Here is a 25,590-nt window from a genome sequence, read left to right on the forward strand (position 1 = left end):
AAATAGAACCAAGTAAATACAAAAACAATAAACAAACTCAGAACACTCTGGCAGGTCTCGGGGAACAGGAAACAAAAGACAATGTACCGACACAGACTGCAAACAAGAGGGAACTAATAAAGGGAAACTAATCAGGAGGGAACAGGTGGATGAACTCAAACAATAATCAGATAACAAGGGGGAGGGATCAGACAATAACAAGAGCACATGGCCCAAAATAACAAAACACCCATGTGCAGCACAAGACAGGACAGGCATGTGACAATACTGTGCACAGTTGAGTCAAATGTGCAAAAGTGGTTAGTGGAATTTCAAATGTTGAAAGAAAAGTCTAGTGGTACAAATCATGACCTGAATAAGCTGGTCTCCCTCGTGACACCTGGCCACCATTTGTTACACATCACCTTTTGTGCCTGATGCAGTCCTGATGCAGTCTGTTCATTTGGCCGGTCACAAGCTATTTCCCTCTCTGATGGCAGAGATTGATGGTTGTTAGCGGCTCAAGAAATCATTACTTTCCTCCGGTTAAATGGCAATGAGTAGTGTCTAGAGCTGATAGGGGAAATGTTTATCTTTTTATTGACAGAAATCAAAGGGAGGACTTTCCCTAAGGGAAGGAGAGGGAGGGTTTGGTGTTGGGACCATGGTTGGTTTGTTAACTGAGGTCCTGTACTCTTTCAAGAAGTGCATACTATATGCTTCAAATCACAACCTTCTAGCCTGTCAAAGTTCAAACAGTTTAGTACTTGTTGACAATTATAAAAGGCCACTATTTTTTTTTTTTTTTTTACATTGCCTTAAGACAATGTGAGTAGTGCTTATCTCTTCAAAACCACCACAATTTTTCCAAAACCCCTAACCCTAAGTATGAGCAATATTATACTTTAACAAGAAACACTAGTTAATAGATACACTCCTTGCGAGTCATATTGCGGAGTAGAAGCATCCATTCATGAATACGTTTTCTTCAAAGGAATGGTGCTGTTACCTGAAGGCAGTAAGGTTGTTTAACAGTCTTATTTCCTAGCTGGTTGAATGGAATGTTTTCTATGACATTAAAGAACCATCTAAAGATTGAACTTAAGAAAAGGTCACAGTGTCAACTACTGTATACGTGCTTGGTGTCAAATGTTCTTTTGGGTCTTACCACACTGCCATCTTGTGCCTACAGCTCCCACTCCTTATGGAATACGTTCTCTAGGTTAATCTCACAAAAAAATCATATCAATCAATTTATTTTTTTAATATAAATATTTATTTATTTATTTGCATTGGGAAATAAATACAGTTCAGAAAATAACAGAATGATTTATACTACTTTTTTATAATATATATTTAAATCATTATTTTTATGCACAAAATAACTGGATTGTGTGGTTATCTTTAAAGGTGGTATCAGTAATTTCAGGCCCAAAATATTTTTATCACATTCATCTAATCTTTCCTAACGATCCGCTAGCTGCCCACCCCATAAGCATGCCGTCAAAAAAACGCGTCTCTGTAGGCAGCCTAGGCTCTGAGATCTGCACACAAAAACAAATGGTTCAGCCAAACACTCAAAACCAAAACAAATAGTGTTCCAACCAATCACCGACAGGGGGAGGGTGTTGTGAGGTTTTGTGCTCGTGCACGGCTGCATGCGAAGTCAGAGCTGAAGAAAAAGCTGGCTCAAAACCTCACAACACCCTCTCCCTTGTCGGTGATTGGTTGGAACACTATATTATTGGGTGAGATTTCGGTCACAATTCTGCGCGCGCAAGATCACATTTTGAGCGTGCAAAAGGGCATTTCGCACACGCGTGAACTGAGTTTTGCGGAGAAATGAATTTTCTGCCAACTTTACTCAACTGCACTAGTTCTCTTCCGCAGTCGGTGAGTCAGGGAGTCTTGTGATTGGTTTTCAAGCCAGCCAATCAGAATTTAGCAGTCTCATCTCTGATTGGCTGGAATTATGGCATATTGTAACGCTGGGTTGTGTTGAGCAAGCGGGCCGTCTGCGCTTAGAGAGCGCTCACGGCTGGTATGAAAGGAGCAAGAAAGTGAAACTTTGCACACGCGAAAGAGAACGTCCGCGGACATCCAAATACTTATTTTAAATGCAAAATTGATTTTCGTTCGCTCGCAATATTTTCTTATCTGCGAGACGAACATTTCTCCGCAAAACTCAGTTCACGCGCGTGCGAAATGCCCTTTTGCACGCTCAAAATGTGATCTTGCGCGCGCAGAATTGTGACCGAAATCTCACCCCATACTATTTGTTTTGGTTTTGATTGTTTGGCTAAACCATTTGTTTTTGTGTGCAGATCTCAGAGCCTAGGCTGCCTACAGAGATGTGTTTTTTTGACGGCATGCTTATGGGGCGGGCAGCTAGCGGATCGTTAGGAAAGATTAGATGAATGTGATAAAAATATTTTTCGGCCTGAAATCACTGATACCACCTTTAATTACCATGAAAATAATGTAACAAATCTCAATGGTCCTAAAAATAGATTTAATATGACCTAGATATATTCTTAACAGTTTTCTTCACCCTTCTAACAGAAGTGTGTGCCTGTGCGACTGATATTTTAACTTGACTGCCTGGCTTCTTGGAGTCAATTTACAGTAAATGTCACAATGAGTCCAAAATTCGCGTCCGAAATTTTCGCACGTTAAAAAATAAATACGACCTCACGTTTTGTCAATCACGCTTACACACTGCCTCCGAAACTTTCGTCCATCATAATAAAATCGGGTTTGATTTTCTGCGTTTTTCGCATCCGTAGCAAGCATGAATGGTGTTTTGAGCCACCGAATGACGAATACGAAAAAGTGCATGCGAAAATTTCGGACTTAGTGTGGGCCAAACTCAGTTTGGTGGTATACAAAAATTCTGAGGGTATTAAATTGCTTCCAGCAGCTGAAGCACACAATGGGCCCTATTTTAACGATCTGAAACGCAAGTGTCAAAGCGCAAAGCGCAAGTAACTTTGTGGGCGGGTCTTGGCGCTGTTGCTATTTTCCCGGCGGGATAAATGACTCTTGCGCCAGGCGCAAATCTAAAATGGGTTGGTCTGAAGTAGCTTCATTATTCATTATTCATCTATCTATCTATCTATCTATCTATCTATCTATCTATCTATCTATCTATCTATCTATCTATCTATCTATCTATCTATCTATCTATCTATCTATCTATCTATCTATCTATCGTAATAATGTATGATTTGCAAAAATGAAAACTGCTGCTTCTGTGTAGATGAGAGAATCAAAGTGTATGCGCGTTGTGCACACGCTACATTGATTATGGCCAAGCATGCGCCCTTAAAATAGCGTATGAATAACATGCGCAATGCGCCACTGACTTTAAACTATTTTTTCCTGGTTAGTGGCACAATTGTTTTCTAAACCTGCAAAATAGCATGAAGGAACGTTTGCGCCGGAACACGCCTCCTTTTTTGCGCTGAACCGCCCAGGGAGCGCAAGTTCATTCCCTAGTTTAGCGACGTGCTTCTGTGGAGGGAAAAGCGCGCTTTGCGCGGGTGCAAAATAGGAATGATACATGCGTCGGTGTACAAAGTCAATTGCGCTGGGTGCAAGATAGGGCCCAATGTGTTCTTTTCACATGAGACAAAATCATCTCCGGCATTTTATTTCTTTCGTTTTTTGTTTTGTTTTCTGTTAATTTTCCATCTCTTGCACTCATCTGCACAAAGCACATCTGGTCCTGCTCAGAAATTCCTAACAAAAATTGCAACGGGACTCAGATGTACTAACACACATACAGTGTATACACACACACACACATTTTGTATATCATCACACCCAGACTAAAAAGTGTGGCGTCAACAATTTGTCACACAGGCACACAAACACACATGCTGGTTCCCTCTGGCTGCGATAGACAGAAAGGACCCTCAGTCACAGCCCTGTCCATAAAATGCCTTCCAGTGCATCAGTTCCACACCTACCCTCACTGCTGCACCTGATCCAGATGTCTGCTGCCCCAGACACTGTGTTTGTGTGTGTTCCATCTTCAACATAGACCCGTTTTCATCCTTTCAGCAGCCCACTTTTTTATGATGGGGTTTCAACATAAAATCAAAATTGACCTTATTTACCTTGAGACTTTGCTGGTCTTATAATGCATGATTCATCAGTTTGCGTTATTCCAAAGAAATGTAATTGTTACATTTCTTTGTAATTGTAATTGTGTCAACTAGGTTACACCGACCAATATTTGGTCATATCTATCTATCTATCTATCTATCTATCTATCTATCTATCTATCTATCTATCTATCTATCTATCTATCTATCTATCTATCTATCTATCTATCTATCTATCTATCTATCTATCTATTGTAATAATGTATGATTTGCAAAAATGGAAACTGCTGCTTCTGTGTAGATGAGAGAATCAAAGTGCATGTGCATTGTACACATGCTACATTGATTATGGCCAAGCATGCGCCCTTAAAATAGCTTTTGAATAACATGCGCAACGCGCCACTGACTTTAGACTAGGTTTTTCCTTATCTGTGGCGGAATTGTTTTCTAAACCTGCAAAATAGCATCAGGGAACGTTTGCGCCAGAACACGCCGCCTCTTTGCGCTGAACCGGCCCGGGGAGCGCAAATGTATTTCCTAGTTTACCGACGTGCGTCTGTGGAGGGAAAAGTCCGCTGTGAGCGGGTGCAAAATAGGAATGATAAATGCTTCGGTGTCAATTGCGCTGGGTGCAAGATAGGCCCTACAAGCCCTACATGTTACCGCACGAGCTGGAGGTGAGTCTTCCGTCAGCTCGTTTTCTGATTGGGTATTGTTTTGTTTCACGTGATAATCTCCAGATCATGCTCCCGTTTGTCTCCGGGATTGTTTGAAGGGGAGAAATCAGTCCGAAATCACCCCGAATATCTTGTAGTGTCTGCCCAGTATTACACCCCACTAAATGTTAGATTTTTGCATGTAAACTTGGCAAACATATATGGCCAAATATCTTTCTAAATTGCTGTGATTTTACTGATGGTTAAAGGTTATGGCAATAATAGCAAACAAAAAAAAAATGCAATTTCCGGGAAGTAAAATGGTTTGTCAATGCCTTTAAATGTTTTCTTTATAGGACCATGACTTTGTCATATTTATTTGCAGACATTTCTGTTAGTCCTTGAATGCCATAATTAGTTACACTGGAGGGAGCAAAGATCAAATCCAGCTGTGTTCATCATGAATGAAACTGCAGTGGGGGATATGTCTGGTCATGAGAACTGCCCAAATATACACACAGGAGTTTTTTGAGGAAAAAACAGAACATCAGACAGTTTGCCTTGCCATGCTGCACTACTCTCGCCATGCTAAGTATTCAGCCAGTCAGTCTCTCTGGTGGCAAAGGTGTGCCTCTAAGAGGTCTGGGAGTTTATAGCCTATGCAGCACCATGCCTCATTAGATACTAAATGAGAAGGAGAGAATGACCCCTTTACCCCTGAGCTGCTTATGGAAGTTCACCAAGTCTGGAGCAGAGTAGAGCGGCATGCGTAATGTATGTTTATCATGCATGCTAGAACTAAATCAGCAGCCTAACTGAAATGGAACCTGAAAAGTCAACCTGAGAACCTTGCTCTCTACTCAGGGGTAATTTACACAGGATGTGTTCTACTGGTCTGGAGCATTTTAAAAACTTTACCTCCTTCTTAGCTTGTTTTAACTTTAACACAGCATGTTAAAAATGCAGAACTAAATGGCACATGATGTGTCTCGTGCATGTTTACATAGACCCACAATTTATTTTCCTGCACTAGACCATTTACTCATCTTCGTGTCATTCTAAACTTTTTCTTTTTTAATGAAAAATATGTGTTTTTGCTCATACAGTTAAAGTCAATGGGGTCCAATGTTGTTTTAGGCCCCATTGATTATGAATGGACAAAAACAGTTTCATTCTTCAAAATATCTTCTATTTTGCTCCACAGAAAGAAAGTAATGCAAGTTTAAAAATTACATGAGTTTTCATTTGTGTGAACTATATCACTTTTATTGCTGCTATAGTCTTGCCATTTTCACACCGAAGACTTTTGAGCCTAAAAAATATTCTTGTTTTATTCAAATATTCTTAGTTGTACAAGTACACACAGACACACACACACACACCATTAGACATTATTACCTGTGTCTACATTAATTCTCCACTGTATTATGGTGACCTAACTGGAGCATAAATGTGCCTAATGGCCTGTAGAGTAAATTTGTTGGATGGTGACATACAGATTTGTAGACCGACCAATCACTCATGATGCTGGGAGCACAACACACTGTTATAAGCTCCTTTGTAAATGTGCCACAGACCAAGCAGCAATTGGTCAATAACCGAGACCCTTGTCTTCTAGAAAGGCAGGGGACTTGGAGAATAGTCTAGTATGGTTCACCTGAGCCTGAAATTGGAAAGAATGTGTGAATAGGAGTGAATGGATCACCCTAATGTGTCCCAAGGCCAACACACTTATTTTAGATGCATGGCTCTCACTGCTATGATTTATGTAAAATGCTATAATTCATTATTATGAAGGGCTGCGGCCATACGCCATTCTTACAGAAAAATATGCACTACATGCAGACTTTTCACTAGCCATCGGGAATATAAGAAATGCAGCTACTGTAGCAGTCATGTAAAGATGCAAATCGGCCTATTTTATATTGATCTGTTTATTGATCTGTGGATTTCACTTTCTAGCTGTGCTGATTTGATGTGTCTTTACCTTCCTCTTCAGCACTCCATCACATGTACTTACCACATCTTGAAAATGTCATAATTTACTCACCCTTATGTGGATCCAAAACAGATACATATATATATAGTATTTATTAATGTTTTTGATTTTTCTTGAATTTATTTTATTGTTAGTTTATGAAGGTGTGTGTGTATATATATATATATATATATATATATATATATATATATAATATATATATATGTATATACATGTGTGTGTATGTATATATATATATGTATATGTATGTATGTATGTATGTATATATGTATATGTGTATATATATACAGTATATATATATGTATGTATATGTGTGTGTGTGTGTGTGTGTGTGTGTGTGTGTGTGTGTGTGTGTGTGTGTGTGTGTGTGTGTGTGTGTGTGTGTGTGTGTATATATGTATGTATATATATATATATATATATTAGGGGTGGAACGGTACACAGATGTGGAACGGTACTGGAGCTGTGAGTGTATGTTCACGTACAAGTACGAATATTTATTGTACAGTTCTCAAATTCACATCTACGTGCTCTCGAGTTTTGCTACTCTTTTACCTTCATATTAGTTCCCTTTCAAATGGGAACATGCAATGTGTCCTAGGACACTAATGGAGAATGCCTCCGACATGACCGGTGTCTGAAGGACGTGTCAAAACACAACAATGACATTGGCCAACGACAGCCTATGATGTCACTACTGGTGCGACCAGAGTATAAATTGGGCGCCTGTAGTACACGTCATCCTCTTTCTTGTCTTCAGGAGTCTTTTGTTTGTGATATGTTGAAGGCAGTTATGGCAGTGAAATTTAGGAAGTGAGTGTGCAGTGCTGTCAGACATCTGATGATACACACAATCTGTGCGTGATATGCTTGGTCGAGGAGTTTCTCTATGAAGAAACTCCGCTCTCGTTTGTCTCTTTTCTCGAGGTAATTGGGACAATCATCTATGCCCCGCGAATCGGGACCTGATGCAGCTGAGGCGAGGATTAAACTGAGATCGTGGGGCTCTCAGATGGAGCTTGCCTAGGACTTCGAGAACGGTATGGCAATTTCTCATTCTTCGGTAGCTGACGAGGGCGAGCTGCTAGATGAGGATGTGTTATTGCTCACATCCTCTGATCTGGCAGTGAGTGCACCCCTGGCTTCAAGCCAAGAAGAGCAGGATGTGGCTGTTGAGGACGATGTAGTTTCTGAATTCTCACAGCCTGCCTGCCACTCGTACGACGAGTTGCTTGGATGTTGTTTCTTGCGCCACAGAGAGATTAGATCTGCCATAGCGCAGCCGGTTAGATGAGCGATATATTTCCGGCTATAATTGCCCAGCTCTCGTGAGCCTTCCGTTTCCACCCAATCATAGCTCCACTAGGATAGCAATATCGGTTGTAGAGCTCCCTTGGAGCCTCCTTTGTAAGCAGTATTGTCATAGAACGTAGTTAGACTTGAACTCGTTTTAGAGAGTTGTTATGTTGAAGCCTCCGCTCTTAGGAGCTGGGAATGAGCAGTGGAGCTATGTCGTATGGCTCTCTGTGTGCCTCCTCGGCTATCTGTTCTTATATGGTTGTTCATATGTGACTTTGCCACATTCTTCATAACAACCATCAGCGGCCAATTTTCCACTCCACAAATCGACACGCACATCTTAACTGCTAACACATACATTCTCCCTTCCTTCTCTCCACTCTCAGAGACAGAAGTCTCCAAACTCAACCATTCCAATCACCCTACTACCTGTTCACTTGATCCTATACCCACTCATCTCCTTCAAGCCATTTCTTCTTCAGATGTACCCACACTCACTCACATCATCAACACCTCTCTTCACACTGGTACATTTCCCACAGCATTTAAGCAGGCTCAGATAACCCCTCCACTTAAGAAACCCACTCTAAGTCCAGCACTTCTAGGAAATTACAGACCGGTATCCCTTCTTCCATTCGCTGCTAAAACACTTGAACAAGTCGTGTTCAACCAAGTCTCTACCTTTCTTGCACAAAACAACCTCCTGGACAACTACCAGTCTGGTTTCGAAAGCGGACACTCAACTGAGACTGCCCTGCTCTTGGTTATTGAGGCTCTGAGACTGGCAAAAGCAGCTTCCAAATCCTCAGTACTCATCTTGCTGGATTTGTCAGCTGCTTTTGACACAGTTAACCACCAGATCCTCCTGTCAACCCTCAAGATGAAAGACATCTCTGGAACAGCACTCCAATGGTTCAAGTCTTACCTCTCAGGTAGGTCCTTCAGGGTGTCATTTAGGGGTGAGGTGTCTACGACGCAATGTCTAACTACTGGGGTGCCTCAAGGCTCGGGGGTTGGATCACTTCTCTTCTCCATCTACATGTCATCACTTGGATCTATCATTCAGAAACATGTTTTTTCCTATCACTGCTATGCTGATAAAACAACTCTACCTCTCATTCCAACCTGACGATCCGATGGTAGATGCTCACATTTCGGCTTGCCTGACAGACATTTCTTGCTGGATGAAGGACCACCAACTCATCCTTACAAAGACAGAGCTGCTTTTGGTCTCGACCAACCCAGCACTTCATCACAACTTCTCCATACAGCTGGGTTCGTCAACCATAACTCCATCCAGGACAGCCAGGAACCTTGGAGTTGCGATTGGTGATCAGTTAAACTTCACAGATCACATTGCTAGAACTGCCCGGTCCTGCAGATTTGTCTTATACAACTTTAGGAGGATCAGGCCCTTCCTATCGGAGTATGCTACACAACTCCTTGTCCAAGCTCTTGTTCTATCCAGACTGGACTATTGTAATGCTCTCTTGGCAGGCCTTCCAGCATCAACTGTCAAACCTCTACAACTGATCCAGAATGCTGCTGCAAGAGTGGTCTTTAAATAGCCAAAAAGAGCACTTGTCATATCTCTACTCATAAAATTTCACGGGTCGTCAATTGCCGCTCGCATTACATTCAAGGAACTGTTGTTTGCCTACAGAACAACCACTGGCCCTTCACCCCTATATCTTAAAGGGATATTTCACCCAAAAATGAAAATTAGCCCATGATAATCACCCTGAAGCCATCCTAGGTGTATATGACATTCTTCTTTCTGACGAATACAATCAGTGTTATATTAAAAAATGTCCTGGCTCTTCCAAGCTTGATAATGAGAGTGAATGGCTGTTTGACTTTGGAAGTCCATTAAAGCCCATTTATTCATGATTAGAGTGCTCGACATGGATCTGCAGGGGTAAATAAAGGTATTCTGAAGTGAAGTGAAGCAATGCGTTCGTGTAAGAAAAATATGCATATTTAAAACTTTATCGACTAAAATTACTAGCTTCCGACAGACAGCCGTATGCACCAATTTATGCCAAAAGAGTAACCCTTGAACTTGACGCACAACATAATGACGGCAATTGATGCCTCTCGAGGTTCAAACAAACAGGACTGGGCAACCGCATTCGTCATTACGTTGTACGTCAAGTTCAAGTGCCTATAAAGTGCGTAAATCGATGCGTACGACCGTCTGCGGGAAGCTAGTTGTTTTAGTCGATAAAGTTTTAAATATGGATATTTTTCTTATACGAACATCGCTTCACTTCAGAATACCTTTATTAACCCCCGCAGATCAGTGTCGAGCACTCTAATCATGAATAGATGTGCTTTAATGTACTTCCAAAGTCAAACAACCATTCACTCTCATTATTATGCTTGGAAGAGCCAGGACATTTTTTAATATAACTCCAATTGTATTTGTCTGAAAGAAGAATGTCATATACACCAAGATGGCTTCAGGGTGAGTAAATCATGGGCTAATTTTAATTTTGGGGTGAACTATCCCTTTAACTCATCACTTCAGACATACGTACCATCCAGAAACTTGCATGTTGCAAGTGAATGGCACCTTGTGGTACCATTGGTGGTGGTTGTGGAGACACCCCCCCACCCCCACCCACCCCCCACCGGCCTATGTAAAGCACTTTGAGTGCAGAGAAAAGCGCTATATAAATGTAATGAATTATTATTAAATGATCCCAAAGAGACACAAAATCACTTTCACAGATCTTTACCTTGACTGTTCCAAGCTGGTGGAATGACCTGCCTATCTCAACCCAAGCTGATGATTCTTTAGCCATCTTCAAGAATCTACTAAAGACGCATCTCTTTCACCAAAATTTGACTCAAAAATACTAACACTTACTATTCTATATCTATTATATAAAAAAATCCTTACTACATGTGCTGCGCTGTTCTAGCTGAGACTAGTCACGCCATTTGCATATTGTTTCCCTATTGTTGATTTGACTGCTTCTATTGCTCTCTTAATTTGTAAGTTTCTTTGGATAAAAGTGTCTGCTAAATGATCAAATGTAAATGTAAAGTGGAGTGTGATTAGGTCTCCTCCCCGTTTTAGAGAGTTGTCTTGCTGAGGCATCCACAGCCTAGGGCTCCGCCTGGATAACAGTGTTGAATTGTTAAGCTCTCTTTTCAAGCCTCTTTGGCAAGTGGTCTTTAGCGTAGAATGTAGCTAGGCTTCCTTTCATTTTAGAGTCGTTTTGCTGAGGCCTCTATTAATAGAGCCCAGCCGGGGTGGTCGCGCCGGGTTGTATGGCTCTCAGTGAGCCTCCTTGGTGGAACCACCCTTAGGGGATCGTTGCTAGGTTTCTACTCTTTTTTTTTTTAATATAAAGAGTCGTCATGCTGAAAGCTCCGCGCCCCAGAGCTTGACATTAGATAACATATCCAAGTGGTCTTTTAGCATAAAGTGTAGTAAGGTTTCCTCTCTCTTTAGAGGTTCGTTATGCTGAAGCTTTCGCTCTGAGAGCTCCATGGAGGCACTAGACTGGGTCAACGGCTCTTTCTCGAGACTCCCTGGTTATCTGTCTTCAAAGTGGGCATTGCTAGGCTTCTTCTCAATTAGAGAGTTGTCTTGCTGAGGCCTCCATTCTTAGAGCTCAGTTGGGGTGGCTACACTGGGCTGAATGGCTCTCTGTAAGCCTCCCTGGTGTAACCACCCTAGGAAAACATTGCTAGGCTTCCTCTCAATTTAGAGCGCTCCCCAGAGCTCCGCATTAGATAACCAGTCCAAGTTGTGTTGCTCTCTGTTAATCTCCTTAGTGAGATGGTCTTTTAGCCTAGAGCATATCGCTATAGAGGGTCATTATGCTGAAGCCTCCCTGGTTAACTGTCTTCAAGGTGGCGTTGCTAGGTTTCCTCTCGCTTTAGAGAGTCGTCCTGCTGAGGCATCCGCCACCAGAGCTCCGCCTGGATAGCAGTATTGAGTGTTTAGCCTCCTTTTAGTATTTAGCCTCCTTGATAAGCAGTCCTTTGCATAGAACTTAGCTAGCCTCCTCTTGCTTTAGAGCGTCATCTTGATGAGGCCTCCACTTTTAGAGCTCCCCTGAGTATTGCTAGGTCTCCCCTCGTGGGACCTCCACGCTGTCACCAGCCAATGTAATTGTTGTGTTTTAACACATGCTTTAGACACCTGTCATGTTGGAGGCATTCACCATTAGCGTCCTAGGACGCAGTATCTTGCACCCTTAGTTAATGTTGAAATAATGTTGAGATTTCAACCAAAATCAACTTAATAGTATTGATTCAGCATTACAAAGTGATATTTTATCAACATCACTTTTGCACCCTCAGTTAATGTTGAAACTATGCTGAACAAAAAATTGGTATGCTATTGAATCAACATTACACTATGATTGATTCTACATCACTGATGCTGAATCAATATTGAAATTAACGAAAATAATCAATGGTAATATTGTTGAATCAACGTTACACTATGATGTTGAATCTACATCACTGCTGTTGAATCAACTCTGAAATTAACAAAAAATAATCAATGATAATATTGTTGAATCAACGTTACACTATGATGTTGAATCTACATCACTGCTGTTGAATTAACTCTGAAATTAACAAAAATAATCTTTGGTAATGTGGTTTGATCAATGTAATGTGATGTTGATTCTAAATACATTTTGTTGAAACACTGAAAATACAACTGAAAAGGAATGTCAAACAATGTTGCCATCTGATGTACAAGTTAATGTTGAAACAATATTAATATTTCAAATAAACTTCAATGGTGCGTCAACAAATTCCTGACCATTTCAAAATTTGGCGAAAACCTTTACAAATATAAATGACACCTTTCCAGCAATTTATTTTATTCAATCAATCAATGACAAAAATATATTAAAAGATCATTATTTAAAAAAGAAAGGGGGAGAAATAGGACAAAAGCATTTCAACCTTTAAAAATAAAATTGGCTTCAGAAGTCTGATGTCATAACTACAGGTGGTCCAACAGTCTTACATTCAGTTGTCATACATACAGTCACTTTCAAGAATGTTTATGTACTAACCACAATATGATTCACTTTTAAAAAAAAAAAATTCCTGAACACAAAATATTCTAACTACGATTATAGTATCGTTAAATTCTGTTTATTTAATTTATTTTATTAAAATCTATTAATGCTTCAATATAAAAAAAGCAGGTGTGTTGGAGCTAGTGATGGGAAGTTCGGATCATTTTACTGACTCTCATAAATAATTACTTTACCTTCCGAGTCTTTCGTTCATTTGTCACGTGACATACGCAATGAACGGATCGTTCATGAATGACCCACCACTAGTTGGAGCTAAACTCTTCATAAAGATGAACAAACACCTCTGAGCTATAGCCATTGACTATCTCTCAGTTCATTTTCTGTGAAACTATACATAGCATTCAAGTAACAAGTTTATCTTGTAGAATAAAAGAGCTTAGGTTTTTTCAATGAAAATTTCTTTAAAGGAAAACAAAATAAGATATTTTAAATAATGTTGGCAACCAGAAAGTTGATGGTGGCCATTGATTTCCATAGTAGGAAATAAATACCATGGAAGTCAATGGCTACCATCAACTCTCTGGTTACCAACATTCCTCACTCTATCTTCTTTTGTGTGCAGCAGAAGAAAGAAATTCATACAGGTTTGGAACAACTTGAGGGTGAATAAATGATGACATCATTTTCATTTCGGGCTGAACTATCCCTTTGAAGCTGCAGATTCACTTTATGTAGACCTCAATCTCTTTAAATATCACAACATGTCAGTCACTTTCTTAATAAGCACAATATGTTTTTTGTTATTGTTTCAGTGGAAACAAGCTAAACTGAATGGAAATCAGATACATTTCTCAAATTTAATGCAGATTCAGGAATATGAATGATTACCTGATTAAGCAGTGATAACCCAGCAAACACTTTTACGTTGTGGCAACGTCTCTGGCACGTTGCATTTCTGCTATGGCAACGTCGCTGTCTACGTGCTCACAACATTGTAACAACATAGAATTGTAAGACGTGACAGGGCTGTAGCAACGTTGTTGCGCGACATTCAGCAACTGAGAGACTACGTTCTGACAATATTTTTATATGTATTTTGTTAGATAATTATATACTTTTTATCGTTTATTATCTATATTATTATTTAATGGGGCTATCAACACCTGCAAGTGTAGCCTACACTTTGAAGAGTAAAAATGACAGAAGGTTTCGTTAATTCAACTTTATTAAAACTGCATATAATCAAATTGCACTTCCAAAAGTCATACATTTGTGAAAAAAAGGAAGAAAAAAAAAGAAATAAACGAATATACAAATTTATTTTAAGTATAAAAAATAAAACATAAAAAGCAAAGGCAGATCAGAACATTTAATGAACAAAACCGGGTCTGTATGGCAGACAGTAGCCAAAACAGGTGTCACCGGGGAAACATCCACAAATCCAGAGGAGCAAAGAAACGAATGAGACTAAATAGCGGAAAAATCAAACGAAAAACTAAACAGTGCGAGCGATGCTACATTAATCACATTAGAAATTAAAGTTGTAGGTTGTGTTTGATAGCTGAGGTAGGCTAAATTAAACGCAATACTCACGTATCCTTACTCGATGATGAATGAGAACACAATGAGCCCAACAACAGGTGGTTGGAATTTAAAAGGCTGATTTTCCAGCTTCAGGGCAGTGACGAGTACATATGTAGTCCAGTGGTTGTCAAGACACCGTTGGCACAACCTTAAGCAATGGCCCTGAACGGTGGTTTAATGCCAACATTGTGACAACGCTGTAACAACCTTCACTACACAACGTAGTTATAGCAACCTTTTGGTCATGTTGTTAAAACGTTGTTAGAAGGTTGGCTACGTTGTGCCGACGTTCTGTGTTTGCTGGGAAGGCACAGGATATCATCAAGTCCCAGGTCAGGTTATTATGCTGTCGGCAACAACTCAGTGTTTAATCAATGTCAGCATTATCAGTGCTTCTCTTTTTTTTTTTATTTGTCCATCTTCATCTGCCTTCACTCCTTCTAAAGGAGCAATGTGCTCTGCATGCAAGCACTGGCGGATGCAAGACATGGGCTATGTTTGCAGTGTAACTTTCTTGCTCATGTTCATGTCTCCTGCACTTCAAGAAATCTGTTAAATGACATTAGAACTTTATTCAGGAAATTCCTAATAAAATTTACTAAAGCAAGGTGCGTTTTTTAAGATGGAGAAAAATAGATGCTTAATTCAGACACTTTAACAACTTTTTAATCTATCTAATTACAGTGAGTACTGTGAGTAACAACACAAATCAAACGCAAATAAGCACGCAAAACAAAGGAACAGAGATGCACCATTGTTTGAAACTGTGCTAGAGAATTCATGTAAGTATGTCAGGTGCTTCAACAAACAAGACTTCTGTATAGGATGCACCTATGTTTTTTTCTCTAATGAGGAAGCACGCGACGCGACACCGCGACACGCGATAAAAGGTATCTTTTCCATGTTAATCAGAGTTTTTGTCCTAACCAGGCGCGACGCCGACATGCGACGTTTCTAATTTAGAAACGGTTTCTATAACAAACAAGTGTATTATTTGACAAAGATTGTTTTAGTAACTCAGTAGCCTATGTATTTTTTAAATGATGTAATATTTGTGAATTTTATTATGTAGCTACTTATCCATTTTCTTGCGAGTGCTGTCAAGATTACTCTCTAGTGCTGTGCACTCGCCGCGAGACTCCGCCAACACGCTGTTCTGATTAGCTGTGATTTTTGATTGACATTGTGGCGTCTCACAGTCGTATGGCATCTAGTGTGGACAGACACACTGCCTGTCGCTGGAATTTTATTGCGTCACGTGTAGTTAGGACACGGTGTTAGACTACTGAGAAATGCACATGCAAAAACAAAATGGGTGTTTACCAATCAGTGGCCAATTTCAAACTATAAATGTTTTTCAACCATTTTTCAACAGACTTGCTAAAATCTTGAAGGCCCACCCCTAAACCAGGCCCCCAGTGGATTAGAGCAAATCAGGTAAAGCGGTTGAAAATGCCCATTGTGGTTTGAACGCCCCACTGATTGAGAAACACTCACTAGTGTTCTGCAGAGATACATGCCTGAATGATCTTGTGCTCATCAACTACAAATCACTGTTAGTTCAATGTCACTGTCTCCACCCATGTGTGCTGTTGGCTTTCTGATCCAACACACTTTAAACATTGAAATGTCAATCTCAACCAAAATGATGGTTTGGATCAAAACTCAACATTGTATCAATGTCACCATGCTATCTGGGTACTTATACTTGAGGGATGTCAATTGTGTTGGTATTACTTAGAAGCGCCTGTTCTCTCCGCAGTGCTCCGTGTCGTGTGTCTTTGTGTGAGAGCTAATCAGAGGCTGTTGCCGAGTAAAACGCAGAGTTGAAGCCACCCTGTAGAGTGCAGAGCTATTGATTGGAGCCTTTGGGACTTGTGAGATTTCAAACACACACTCTTACAATAAAGTTGCCCGGAAACAGATATAGACTTTGTTTTGGATAGGAGACAGGGAAATCCAAATTTGCTCTTGTGCAGACTAAACCGGTTTTTATGTTTTCCACCAAGCAGCCAAGAATATGAAAGCACAGCAAGCGGTCGGTTTCCCAATGCATTCTTCCTCCCTTAAGTACTATTCATACCAAGTCTGAATATTTGTTGTGAATGTTTGTTGCATATAAACAATGGATCCATTTCACAATGGCCACAAACATTCGTTCTGACCTATTCAATGAGCTTTTGGTTTCATTGCACAACCCGGCATGCTGGTGGCGCTAAAGCTATTTTTTCTTAACACCGGCATGCCACATTTGGTTTGAGTAGGCGATTACTCTTATCTGAAAACATTGAAAACATCAAGATCCGTGTTGAGCACATTTCCTCTTGGCTCAAGCATCCCATGGCATCGTCCTCACCATAGGCGTAATTCTATGGGGGGACAGGGGGACACGTCCCCCCCAATATTCAAAGAAGGACAATTTGTCCCCCCCAATATTTGATCATACTGTATGATTATGCGGGCAATATCGATGTGATTGCAAATACGTCTTTCTTTCCAGCTCCGAAAATATAAAATCCCGGCCGGTCCATTTCCCAAATCCATTTGACTGGCCTTACACTATACATTAACAAAACCTATTTCTCCTGAAATCCATGTCATGTTTTCCCTATACCTTTAGTAGCTCGTGCACCGTCAGTGAGTTAGGAAAAAACAAACAGAAGAAGAGTTAGGAGCGCGAAATCTGACAGACATTTGGCCATACCTGTCAACACTCCCGTTTTTCCCGGGTTTCTCCCGTTTTTTAGCCCTATCTCCCGGACCCCTCCCGGTTTGTTATTTCTCCCGGGAAACTCCCATAATTTGCATGGCCCAAACTGAGTAAAGCCTCTGTTTAGGCTATTAAGGAAATATAATTTTGGCAAAAGAAGAACTTTTATTTTAAATAAATGTTCATTTTAAATCAGCCTATGTCAGTGTGATATGTTACCATATTATCATGCTTAACACTAAGAATTTGAATAATTGTAATGTGATGATCAGATGCAGATATCTAAATCAGAGAATATCATAGGTTCGGGCGGTTTGCGGGTGGATTATTTATTTTTAACAGTGGATTCGGGTGACTCAAAGTGCACCAGATTAATGAACTTACCTTTAAAATGTACAAAATTTTCTTCCGGGGGAGTCCCCGGACCCCCCTAGAGGTACCAAGTACACTTAACAGCATGACTGTTTTATGCTGTTAAGTGTTCGGACTCTGACTTTTATTTTATTTTGATTAAAAAAATTTGTGCATGCGCCAACACAAAAAGTCCCACAGCCGTCCCCCCCAATGTGTGATTGACAATTTCGCCCTTGGTCCTCACTGTAGGCTTTCAGCAACATTAGCACAACCTCTTCAAAGTAGTGCTTCCCTTCCAGCCCAGAACACGACCTGCTGTCTGTAACTCTATGAAAAAACAACATGTGTGGTGCACTGCTAATGTCTGAATGTACGAACAATTCAAGTGATGAATGAAAAAAATCATGAGTCATAATACAATAATATAATGCAATGACATTTTTAGCTTATCACTCTTTTTGTTGGTTCCTCTTGGTTCCTCTTGCCAAATTCTTGTAATTTTCTGAAGGGTCCAGGTCACCTGCTTATTTCTAAAGATAAGCAGTCATCAGAGAACCCAATTTTGGTGTTTCTCACTCTTAATCAGAAATGCATCCTATTTATCTACAGGCGCTCAGACGCTTTCAGTTAAAGAATTTCAATGTTTCCTTTCATATGTAATTAAATTAAATTAATTGCTCTCCGTTATTCATGACATTTTTGTTTGTTTGACCAGTTTTAGCCTGGTTGTGTGAATGTGTCATCATTTTGGTTTTGTTTTGCTTCCCTAATAGGCACTATGTTTGTAGATAGTGAACCAAAAATGGTTTGTGGGTCTATTTTGAGGGTCCTAGTGAGAAAATAAAATAAAACTAACCATAAAATCATGCCTAGATAACTAAATAAATTGGCATATCTAACTCTATGGTATTTTGGCACAAATGTATGTCACAAGGTAGAAGCTAGACAAATTAGAAAGATGCCGGCATAGACAGGTTGCATCATCAATACCATATAAACAAACCTACACAATATACTGTAAAAAAAAAAAAAAATAGTTTCATTTGCTAGGAGGATAAACATAGTTTGTGCCAATCACTGTTTTGTGCCTTTTTGGCTTAAAAAAAAAAAACATTTAAACATTAGGTTATAATGACATATTTGTTTGATTTATTTTTGCATGGTAAACTGTGTTGGAGCTGTATTGGGTTTCCTCTTGATGTCTATGTAAAATCTGGGTCCTGAAGCAAAACTAGTTGACAGCCATTGTTGTAATGGATGGATAACTGCGTTGAGGCTGTGCGCTGCTGCCATCTTTGGACAGCCTAGCAGAACAGCACTCTGTTAACATAATATTTTGCTTTTAAATCCTGGCAAAGGAACATCTTATTCTCTAAAAAAAAAAAAAAAAAAAAAAAATTAACAAATGTTGTTATGGTTAGGGCTTTGTTAGCATGAGTGTTACTGTTTTAGTGAATAATGTTTTTTGTTTGTTTGTTTTTTTATATCAATAGAGCATTCTGTAGATGTTTTTAATGTGCATTCATATGTTTGTTTAGAAAATATGAAGCAATCTGTCATCTTGGTTTTATCTTATTCACTTTAATTTATGCATCTCTTCTGACAGGAGAATGAGAAGTGGTCCTCTAGTGTGCTCCGGCCTAATCATCCGAGGCCTTTATGTTGCTTGATAGACATGGGGAAAGATAAAAGGTTGTGGCACACGAAGTCAGTTAAGCCTCAGAGGAACACATTAATTCAGAGCGTTGCACCATACAGGCTAACCCTTTCCTCTCTCACCAGCAGAAGTGAGGAACTGAATTTAAAATACACTCTTTGCATTCTACTTGAAGACTAGCTGAGTTTTCAAAAGGGGTAATCAGGAGTAGAGATGGATAACTTATGTCAATTTTGGACTGTCTACCAAATGTTTTGAGGGCTATGCGTGAAAACACAATGTGGCCTAACAGTGTCTTTCGGTTGAGTCAAAGAATGTAACATTTGTTTCAAGTGAGTCTCCTGGCTTCTCTCCACAGCTGAAACAGAGCGAAGCCAATGCTGATACGAAAGAGAAACTTCCTCTGCGATTACGGATCTTTGAGAAGTTCCCCAATCGACCACAGATGGTGAAAATCTCCAAGCTGCCTTCAGACTTCACTGTGCCCAGAATCAGGTACTATGTGCACTGAATGATACCTCATATCTAGTGAATTGTTGAAGATAGGTGTGCTATTACTTTTCAAAGTGATTAGACTTTTTCATTTGATGGATGATAAAACATGCAAAAAAATCTTACATTACATGAGGCTCCCAATTTATATATATATATATATGAGCCAGAGTATCATTTGGTTTTCTTGGTGGTGTCTTCGATTAGTAAGCAACTAGATCTGGATTTTCAACCGGCTACTGTGGCTATATGCTAAAAGCCTTTTTAGAATGCCTTGTCAACTGCATAGCAATACCATGGGAGCCATCAATCAGATCTTTGTCAGAAAATGAAAAACAAATTTAAACAAGATTTTTCATGAAAGATTCATTCTTCTAAAAACAAACCTGTATGCTTGCAAATATACTTATTCCTTTACACTGAATGCCTACTTCGTCCTCAAGAATCCTCTGAAAACATGAAGTCCCTTGTGTGTTTGCGTGTGTCTGATTTGCTATGCGTGTGCCCGTGGGCGTGTGCCACAGGGAAAGCTTCATGAAGCAGTTCATCGACCGACAGCAGCAGGACCCCAGCTGTCTATTCCGTCGCCTTCCCTCAGCGTCGTCCTCATCCTGCGACCATTCCAAGAGGTCTGCCATTGAGGATAATAAATACATAGATCAGAAGGTACCACACTCCATAACTCCCACAGTCTGCCCCCTCAGTACACACAGGGACTAAACAATAAGGTTATGAATGCTCTGAAAGGAACAGATCTATTTCCCACGCAACAAGACCTAAATAACCAGCAGTTATATAACAATATTTTGTTGATTTTATTGGGATGCTTTTATTTGCTGATATAAAATTGAGCTTTACCCACATAATAATACAGTAGTTGTTTGTGAATGTATATGTCTGAATTATATTGCGTATTGATCTGTGTGCATCTTACTGTGTAAACCTCTTTTTCTTCCTAGCTCCGAAAGTCAGTATTTAGCATCCGTGCCCGTAACCTCATAGAGAAGGAAACCACTGTCAATAAAATTCTGCGGTGAGATTTCTGATTTTCAGCAAATTGATGTTTATCACTTTATTTTATTTTATTTTGTTTTATAATATTATTTTATTTTTTTATTTTACTATTTCAGTGGCTGAGATTGATATTATGATATTATGCTTAGCATTATCCTGGCAGGGCTAGAAAATGAATACCATATATTCATTTAAAAAAGTCCAAATTAATCTTTCTGTAATAAGGGCAATATTATTTACAGTATGAAGTAATGATTTTTGTCATTTTAATGTGTAGATATGTGCATGTAGATATATGCATACAGACAGTTAGTGAATGAGACCCAGTGTTTTTTCCATCAAGCAGAAATATTGAAATGAATTTGGGTTAGAATATTTATTCATATTATAGTTATGAAATTCTCTGTGATTTGAAATTAACAGCATTGCTTTTCTCTGGCTGCCATAGGCAACAACAATTAATTCCTATACAGGGTAAATGTGTTTTCATTTCAACCCTCCATTTCCGTGATTTTGACTCCATGTTTGTCATCCAGCCAGCCCAGCAGTCAAAGCAGATAATGCCGTCTCCATATCAATGTAGCTGTTAGTGGGTCACCTGTGAGCGTGAATAAACATATTCATATTTAAAAATCTGGCAGCGATGCAGCCAGATATTCCCACACTTTCTTTCAACCGTTCTCGTCTCTATCGTTAAGTTTCAGGTCACGTCGATGCCGTCCCCCCCACCTCCCTTGTGTTACACACACTCATGCACCTCACCTTGTCCACCCCTCCTCCTGCTGCTAAGCAGACAGACGGCACATCAGTAGCCATCCCACGTCGTCTGTGCCGTCTGGGGCATTCGGTCTGTCTGCATACACACATGCACACACACACTCTTCATCAGCCAGGCACTCATCACTCTGAGTGGCCATAAATAAGGGCGACATGTTCTCTTGAAGCTGAAATTGTCATTAGCTGTGTTCTGGTACATGACTCTGCAATTAATGGACAATAGAGAGGCGGTGGTGAGCAGCAAGCTTTTTAAAGCATACATAGATCAGCACTGATTCAGAGCATAAACAGCCAATGGGATCTCAGCGGCGGAACAATCTCCCAATACCAATTATAGCAATAGCCTCACCAGTTACATTTAATTTCAACATATCTTTAAAAGATTTGCTTTTAATAAACCATCAGAAAACACCACAAGGTACTGCAGTACAGAGGGTTTTTTCTTTTGTTTATTCAAAGACTTATTCTGCATGTTTTGTTACCTGTTTAAGCAGTTGTCACAAACACAAAATATGGGTCTTCAAAAAATGGTGTAGTCTGTGTGAGAAAAATGTGAGAATTTTTTCTTCTTCAGAAAATGCATAAATAATTTTAGAAAAACAACTAGCTACATAGTATTTTAAATAAAAAAAAAAAGTAAAAATTTGGTTAGTTATTTTTTATTTCATGAAACCAGTGTTGCCAATGAGTTGATTTAGCAACTTTTCAGACCCCTCTAGCGACTTTTTTCCCAAAAAAAACGCTTAGCAACAGATCTTGGACAAGCCTTATCTAGATTCCGAGACTCGCTGGTACTGCCGCACGAGCGCAAGGTTTTGATTTCCCACTGCGCACCTCTCTCTGTGTCCACTCTGTTCAGAGAGTGGCTGAGCCTGAGAGGAACAGCGCATTCAGTTAAAATAGATATTCTGTTGCTTCTAACCTAACCATAGCCGAAATCACAGCACAAACATTGTCTTTATCTTAGGTGTATGGTGAATTTGTCAGACGATGTCTCATTTATAAATCAGGATTTTAGTGCAGATTAACGGTTTGGAAGGGAGAGCTAGTTAACATGTAGTCTTTATGGGCTGCGTTTCAGTCACTATTTCATATTCATTCCGTTGTCTGACAACCGTGTAAGGGTGGATATCCTGCAGGGGTTCAGGCTGCAAGACTGCCGAATGACTAAAGAAACGTTGTCAGCAAGATGGTAGAAAACTGTACATTTCTTGTCTATTACCACCCACTGCTACTTATACCAACGATGGAAATAAGCGCAGTTACAATAGCTTAATATGTGGGAGAGCGTTGCTAGAGTGACGACATTGTATTGCAATAAGTAGCACTTCAAAGTCAATAGCAAATCAAAACTAGTAAGCACATTATTTGTAATTGAAAGGGATAATGACAATATATGGTTATGGTTACACTTATCTATTTAGTTACAAAATAGAAGTAGGAGATTATAATAACTTATACCATTAATTGTACCCAGCATATATGTAAAATGTTACCTGAGAGAGAGAGTGAGAGACAAAGAAAAGAGGAGGCAAAGGGAGAGAGCCCCAAGAAAGGGACCCAGAGAATAAGAATAGAGCCAGAGCATAAAAGAGACAGAGCAACAGTTACAATCTTCTTCTATCCTTTCCCTGACCATGTGATTTTAACCCAAATGTGAGACGTTCAAACTGACCAATCAGATAATTACAACTTCCCCCATTGTACTAAAGGTGTGACAATTCATAGACCGCCGAAGTACACACATATTGGCTTACAGGCCTTGATCACTATCAGCCCCTCTGTGCCTTTAGGAACTCAGAATGGTCATTGGGGAAAGAGGGGGTGGAAAATAGTAAAGCAAATGTCTTTGTTCATTTCAAATACATTTCCTACAACCGAAACTGTATTAAAGGCAGCTACCCTGTAGGATTTTTCTAAAAAAAAAAAACATTACAAATTTGTTTAAACTGTCTTTATATACCAATACATAATTAAAATGTAAGTACTCTGAAAAAGAGAGTATAAAAATCGAGTGTCTGTAGACCTCTCACGACTGTTGTAAACACAGCTAATTATTTCCATTCACTCCACCCCCTCCCTTCTGAGCTCCTTCCAAAGCCACGCCCCCAAAACACATGAACGCACGACGCCAAACGCTCAGGCTCAGCTGGAAGACGCATTTATTTACCTGAGACGAGTGGAGAGGAAGGAGCGCAGTGCATGCAGTGACATCATGTCAGAATCACATGTAATAAAATACCTAAATTTATCACTATAAATATAAACATATAAGATTTCTTTTAGTACTCACTATCAAGCTAGCATATCGATACTGGTAAAGTTTAAAATATACTTTGTTTGATTCGGTAATAAGCTATATTTATAGGTAACGAGCTATATTTATAAGGCAAAGCTAAAAACAGGTTGCATTGATACACATTTTTCCATTACCATCAGTTACACTGTGATGAAGGTGAATTTCGTGTAAGATTCATAACATATACGGTGTTTTGCGAGTTTCCATGATGAAAACATTGTTGACTCTAATGAGGACTACACTCCGGAGACAAGTACCGCTTCGTCGGTTCGAGGACAGGTCCGGGGTCGAGGGCGAAGTAGAGGAGGTCGTTCAAGAGTGCGGGCAACCAGGGTCCGAGGAAGTAGTTTTTGCCTTGTTTGCCTTCGCTGACTGAATATGCAGGTGCTTTGAATTTTGAATGCTCTTTCTCTGCCATAATTTTACTCTTCGTAGGTGCCGCGCCTCTCAAATCAAATGGGTGCGCGCATATGGTCAGATCTAGCAACAGGGGTGGTAGCCATGGTTGCGAGAGTGAGTGACAGTCGCCCAAACCAATCAATTGTTTCGTCCCGAATGGAAATAATGAGCTGTGTTTTTTGCAGATTAAAAGGTCTACAGTCACTCGATTTTTATACTCTCTTTTTCAGAGCACTTACATTTTAATTATGTATTGGTATATAAAGACAGTTTAAACAAGTTTGAAAAAAAGTTTTTTATAAAAATCCTTCCTTCCCTACCTTTAAAATACAGTAGGCTATGTGAGCACAGAGAGAAGAGATAAGCAAACAAATTAATCTACCAAGTAATGCAAGTAATTTAGTATGCTGTTAAATTAATCAGTAATAAGTAATGGAAAATACAAATGGGGTGCTTTCCTGTGTATGACCCATATGCACACTGAATGTTATTTTATTCATTCCCTCCTACTGCTTCAACTTCTCTTCACTGTTAGCCTGAAATTTTAGTGCACCACAGGTCACATTTGACCACTCTGAAAAAAGGAATAGTTTCCTTTGTAACGATTGCACAATGATAGAGAATAGTCTTTATTTTAGATTCACAAGGAAAATCAGGAGATAAACAGAGAAAACACAACCACTAAATACAGACAAGATCAGACAAAAAGGGGCTGTTTACACAACACCACTTTCAACTAAAAACCAACGTAAAACGTTTTGGCCGTTCATTTACATGACAACAGCGTTTTGGGTGCCTGAAAACACAAACTTTTGAGGATGGGTTTCAAAGAGCAAGTTTTTGAAAACGCTCTCTGTGTATACAACAAAAACGCAAATCTCTGAAGATGATGACCTCATGCACATGCGTATTACGTGTTCAGTCTATAGGGTTTCATCGCCATCTAATGTCCTGGCATGAGAATACAGGGTCTTAGTCGTTTTCGCAGATTCGTGTGAATGGGGATCGTTTTGACATTCGTGTCATCTATACGCGGAAAAATCAAAGGAAAACCGTCTCCATTTTAAGCATATCTTTGTTGTGTAAACGTACCCTAAAAAAACAGACTAAACGAGAGAACTAATGAGGTAATTAACAACAGGTGAACAGAATGAAACAGGCACAGACATGGAAATTAGGACAACTTAAGGCGGACATACATGGTGCGAGTTCGGACACTTGGGAGGTCGTGAGATATTGCACAC

The 25,590-nt window shown here is 39.7% G+C and overlaps 1 protein-coding gene across 1 annotated transcript in view; it reads left to right on the forward strand.

Moving 5' to 3' along the window:
- The window catches only part of nalcn (sodium leak channel, non-selective), a gene marked incomplete at its 3' end in the record, with an annotated part of 123,920 nt that overhangs the window by 72,553 nt on the left and 25,777 nt on the right, over nucleotides 1-25,590 (forward strand). Inside the window, exons 18-20 of the mRNA XM_081367917.1 lie at nucleotides 19,724-19,860; nucleotides 20,382-20,523; nucleotides 20,817-20,890. Coding sequence (XP_081224043.1) covers nucleotides 19,724-19,860; nucleotides 20,382-20,523; nucleotides 20,817-20,890 — 353 coding nt within the window. The remainder of the gene's footprint in view (nucleotides 1-19,723; nucleotides 19,861-20,381; nucleotides 20,524-20,816; nucleotides 20,891-25,590) is intronic.

The sequence above is a fragment of the Scardinius erythrophthalmus genome (genome assembly GCF_964197995.2).
Source record: "Scardinius erythrophthalmus genome assembly, chromosome: 6".
NCBI lineage: Eukaryota > Metazoa > Chordata > Actinopteri > Cypriniformes > Leuciscidae > Scardinius > Scardinius erythrophthalmus.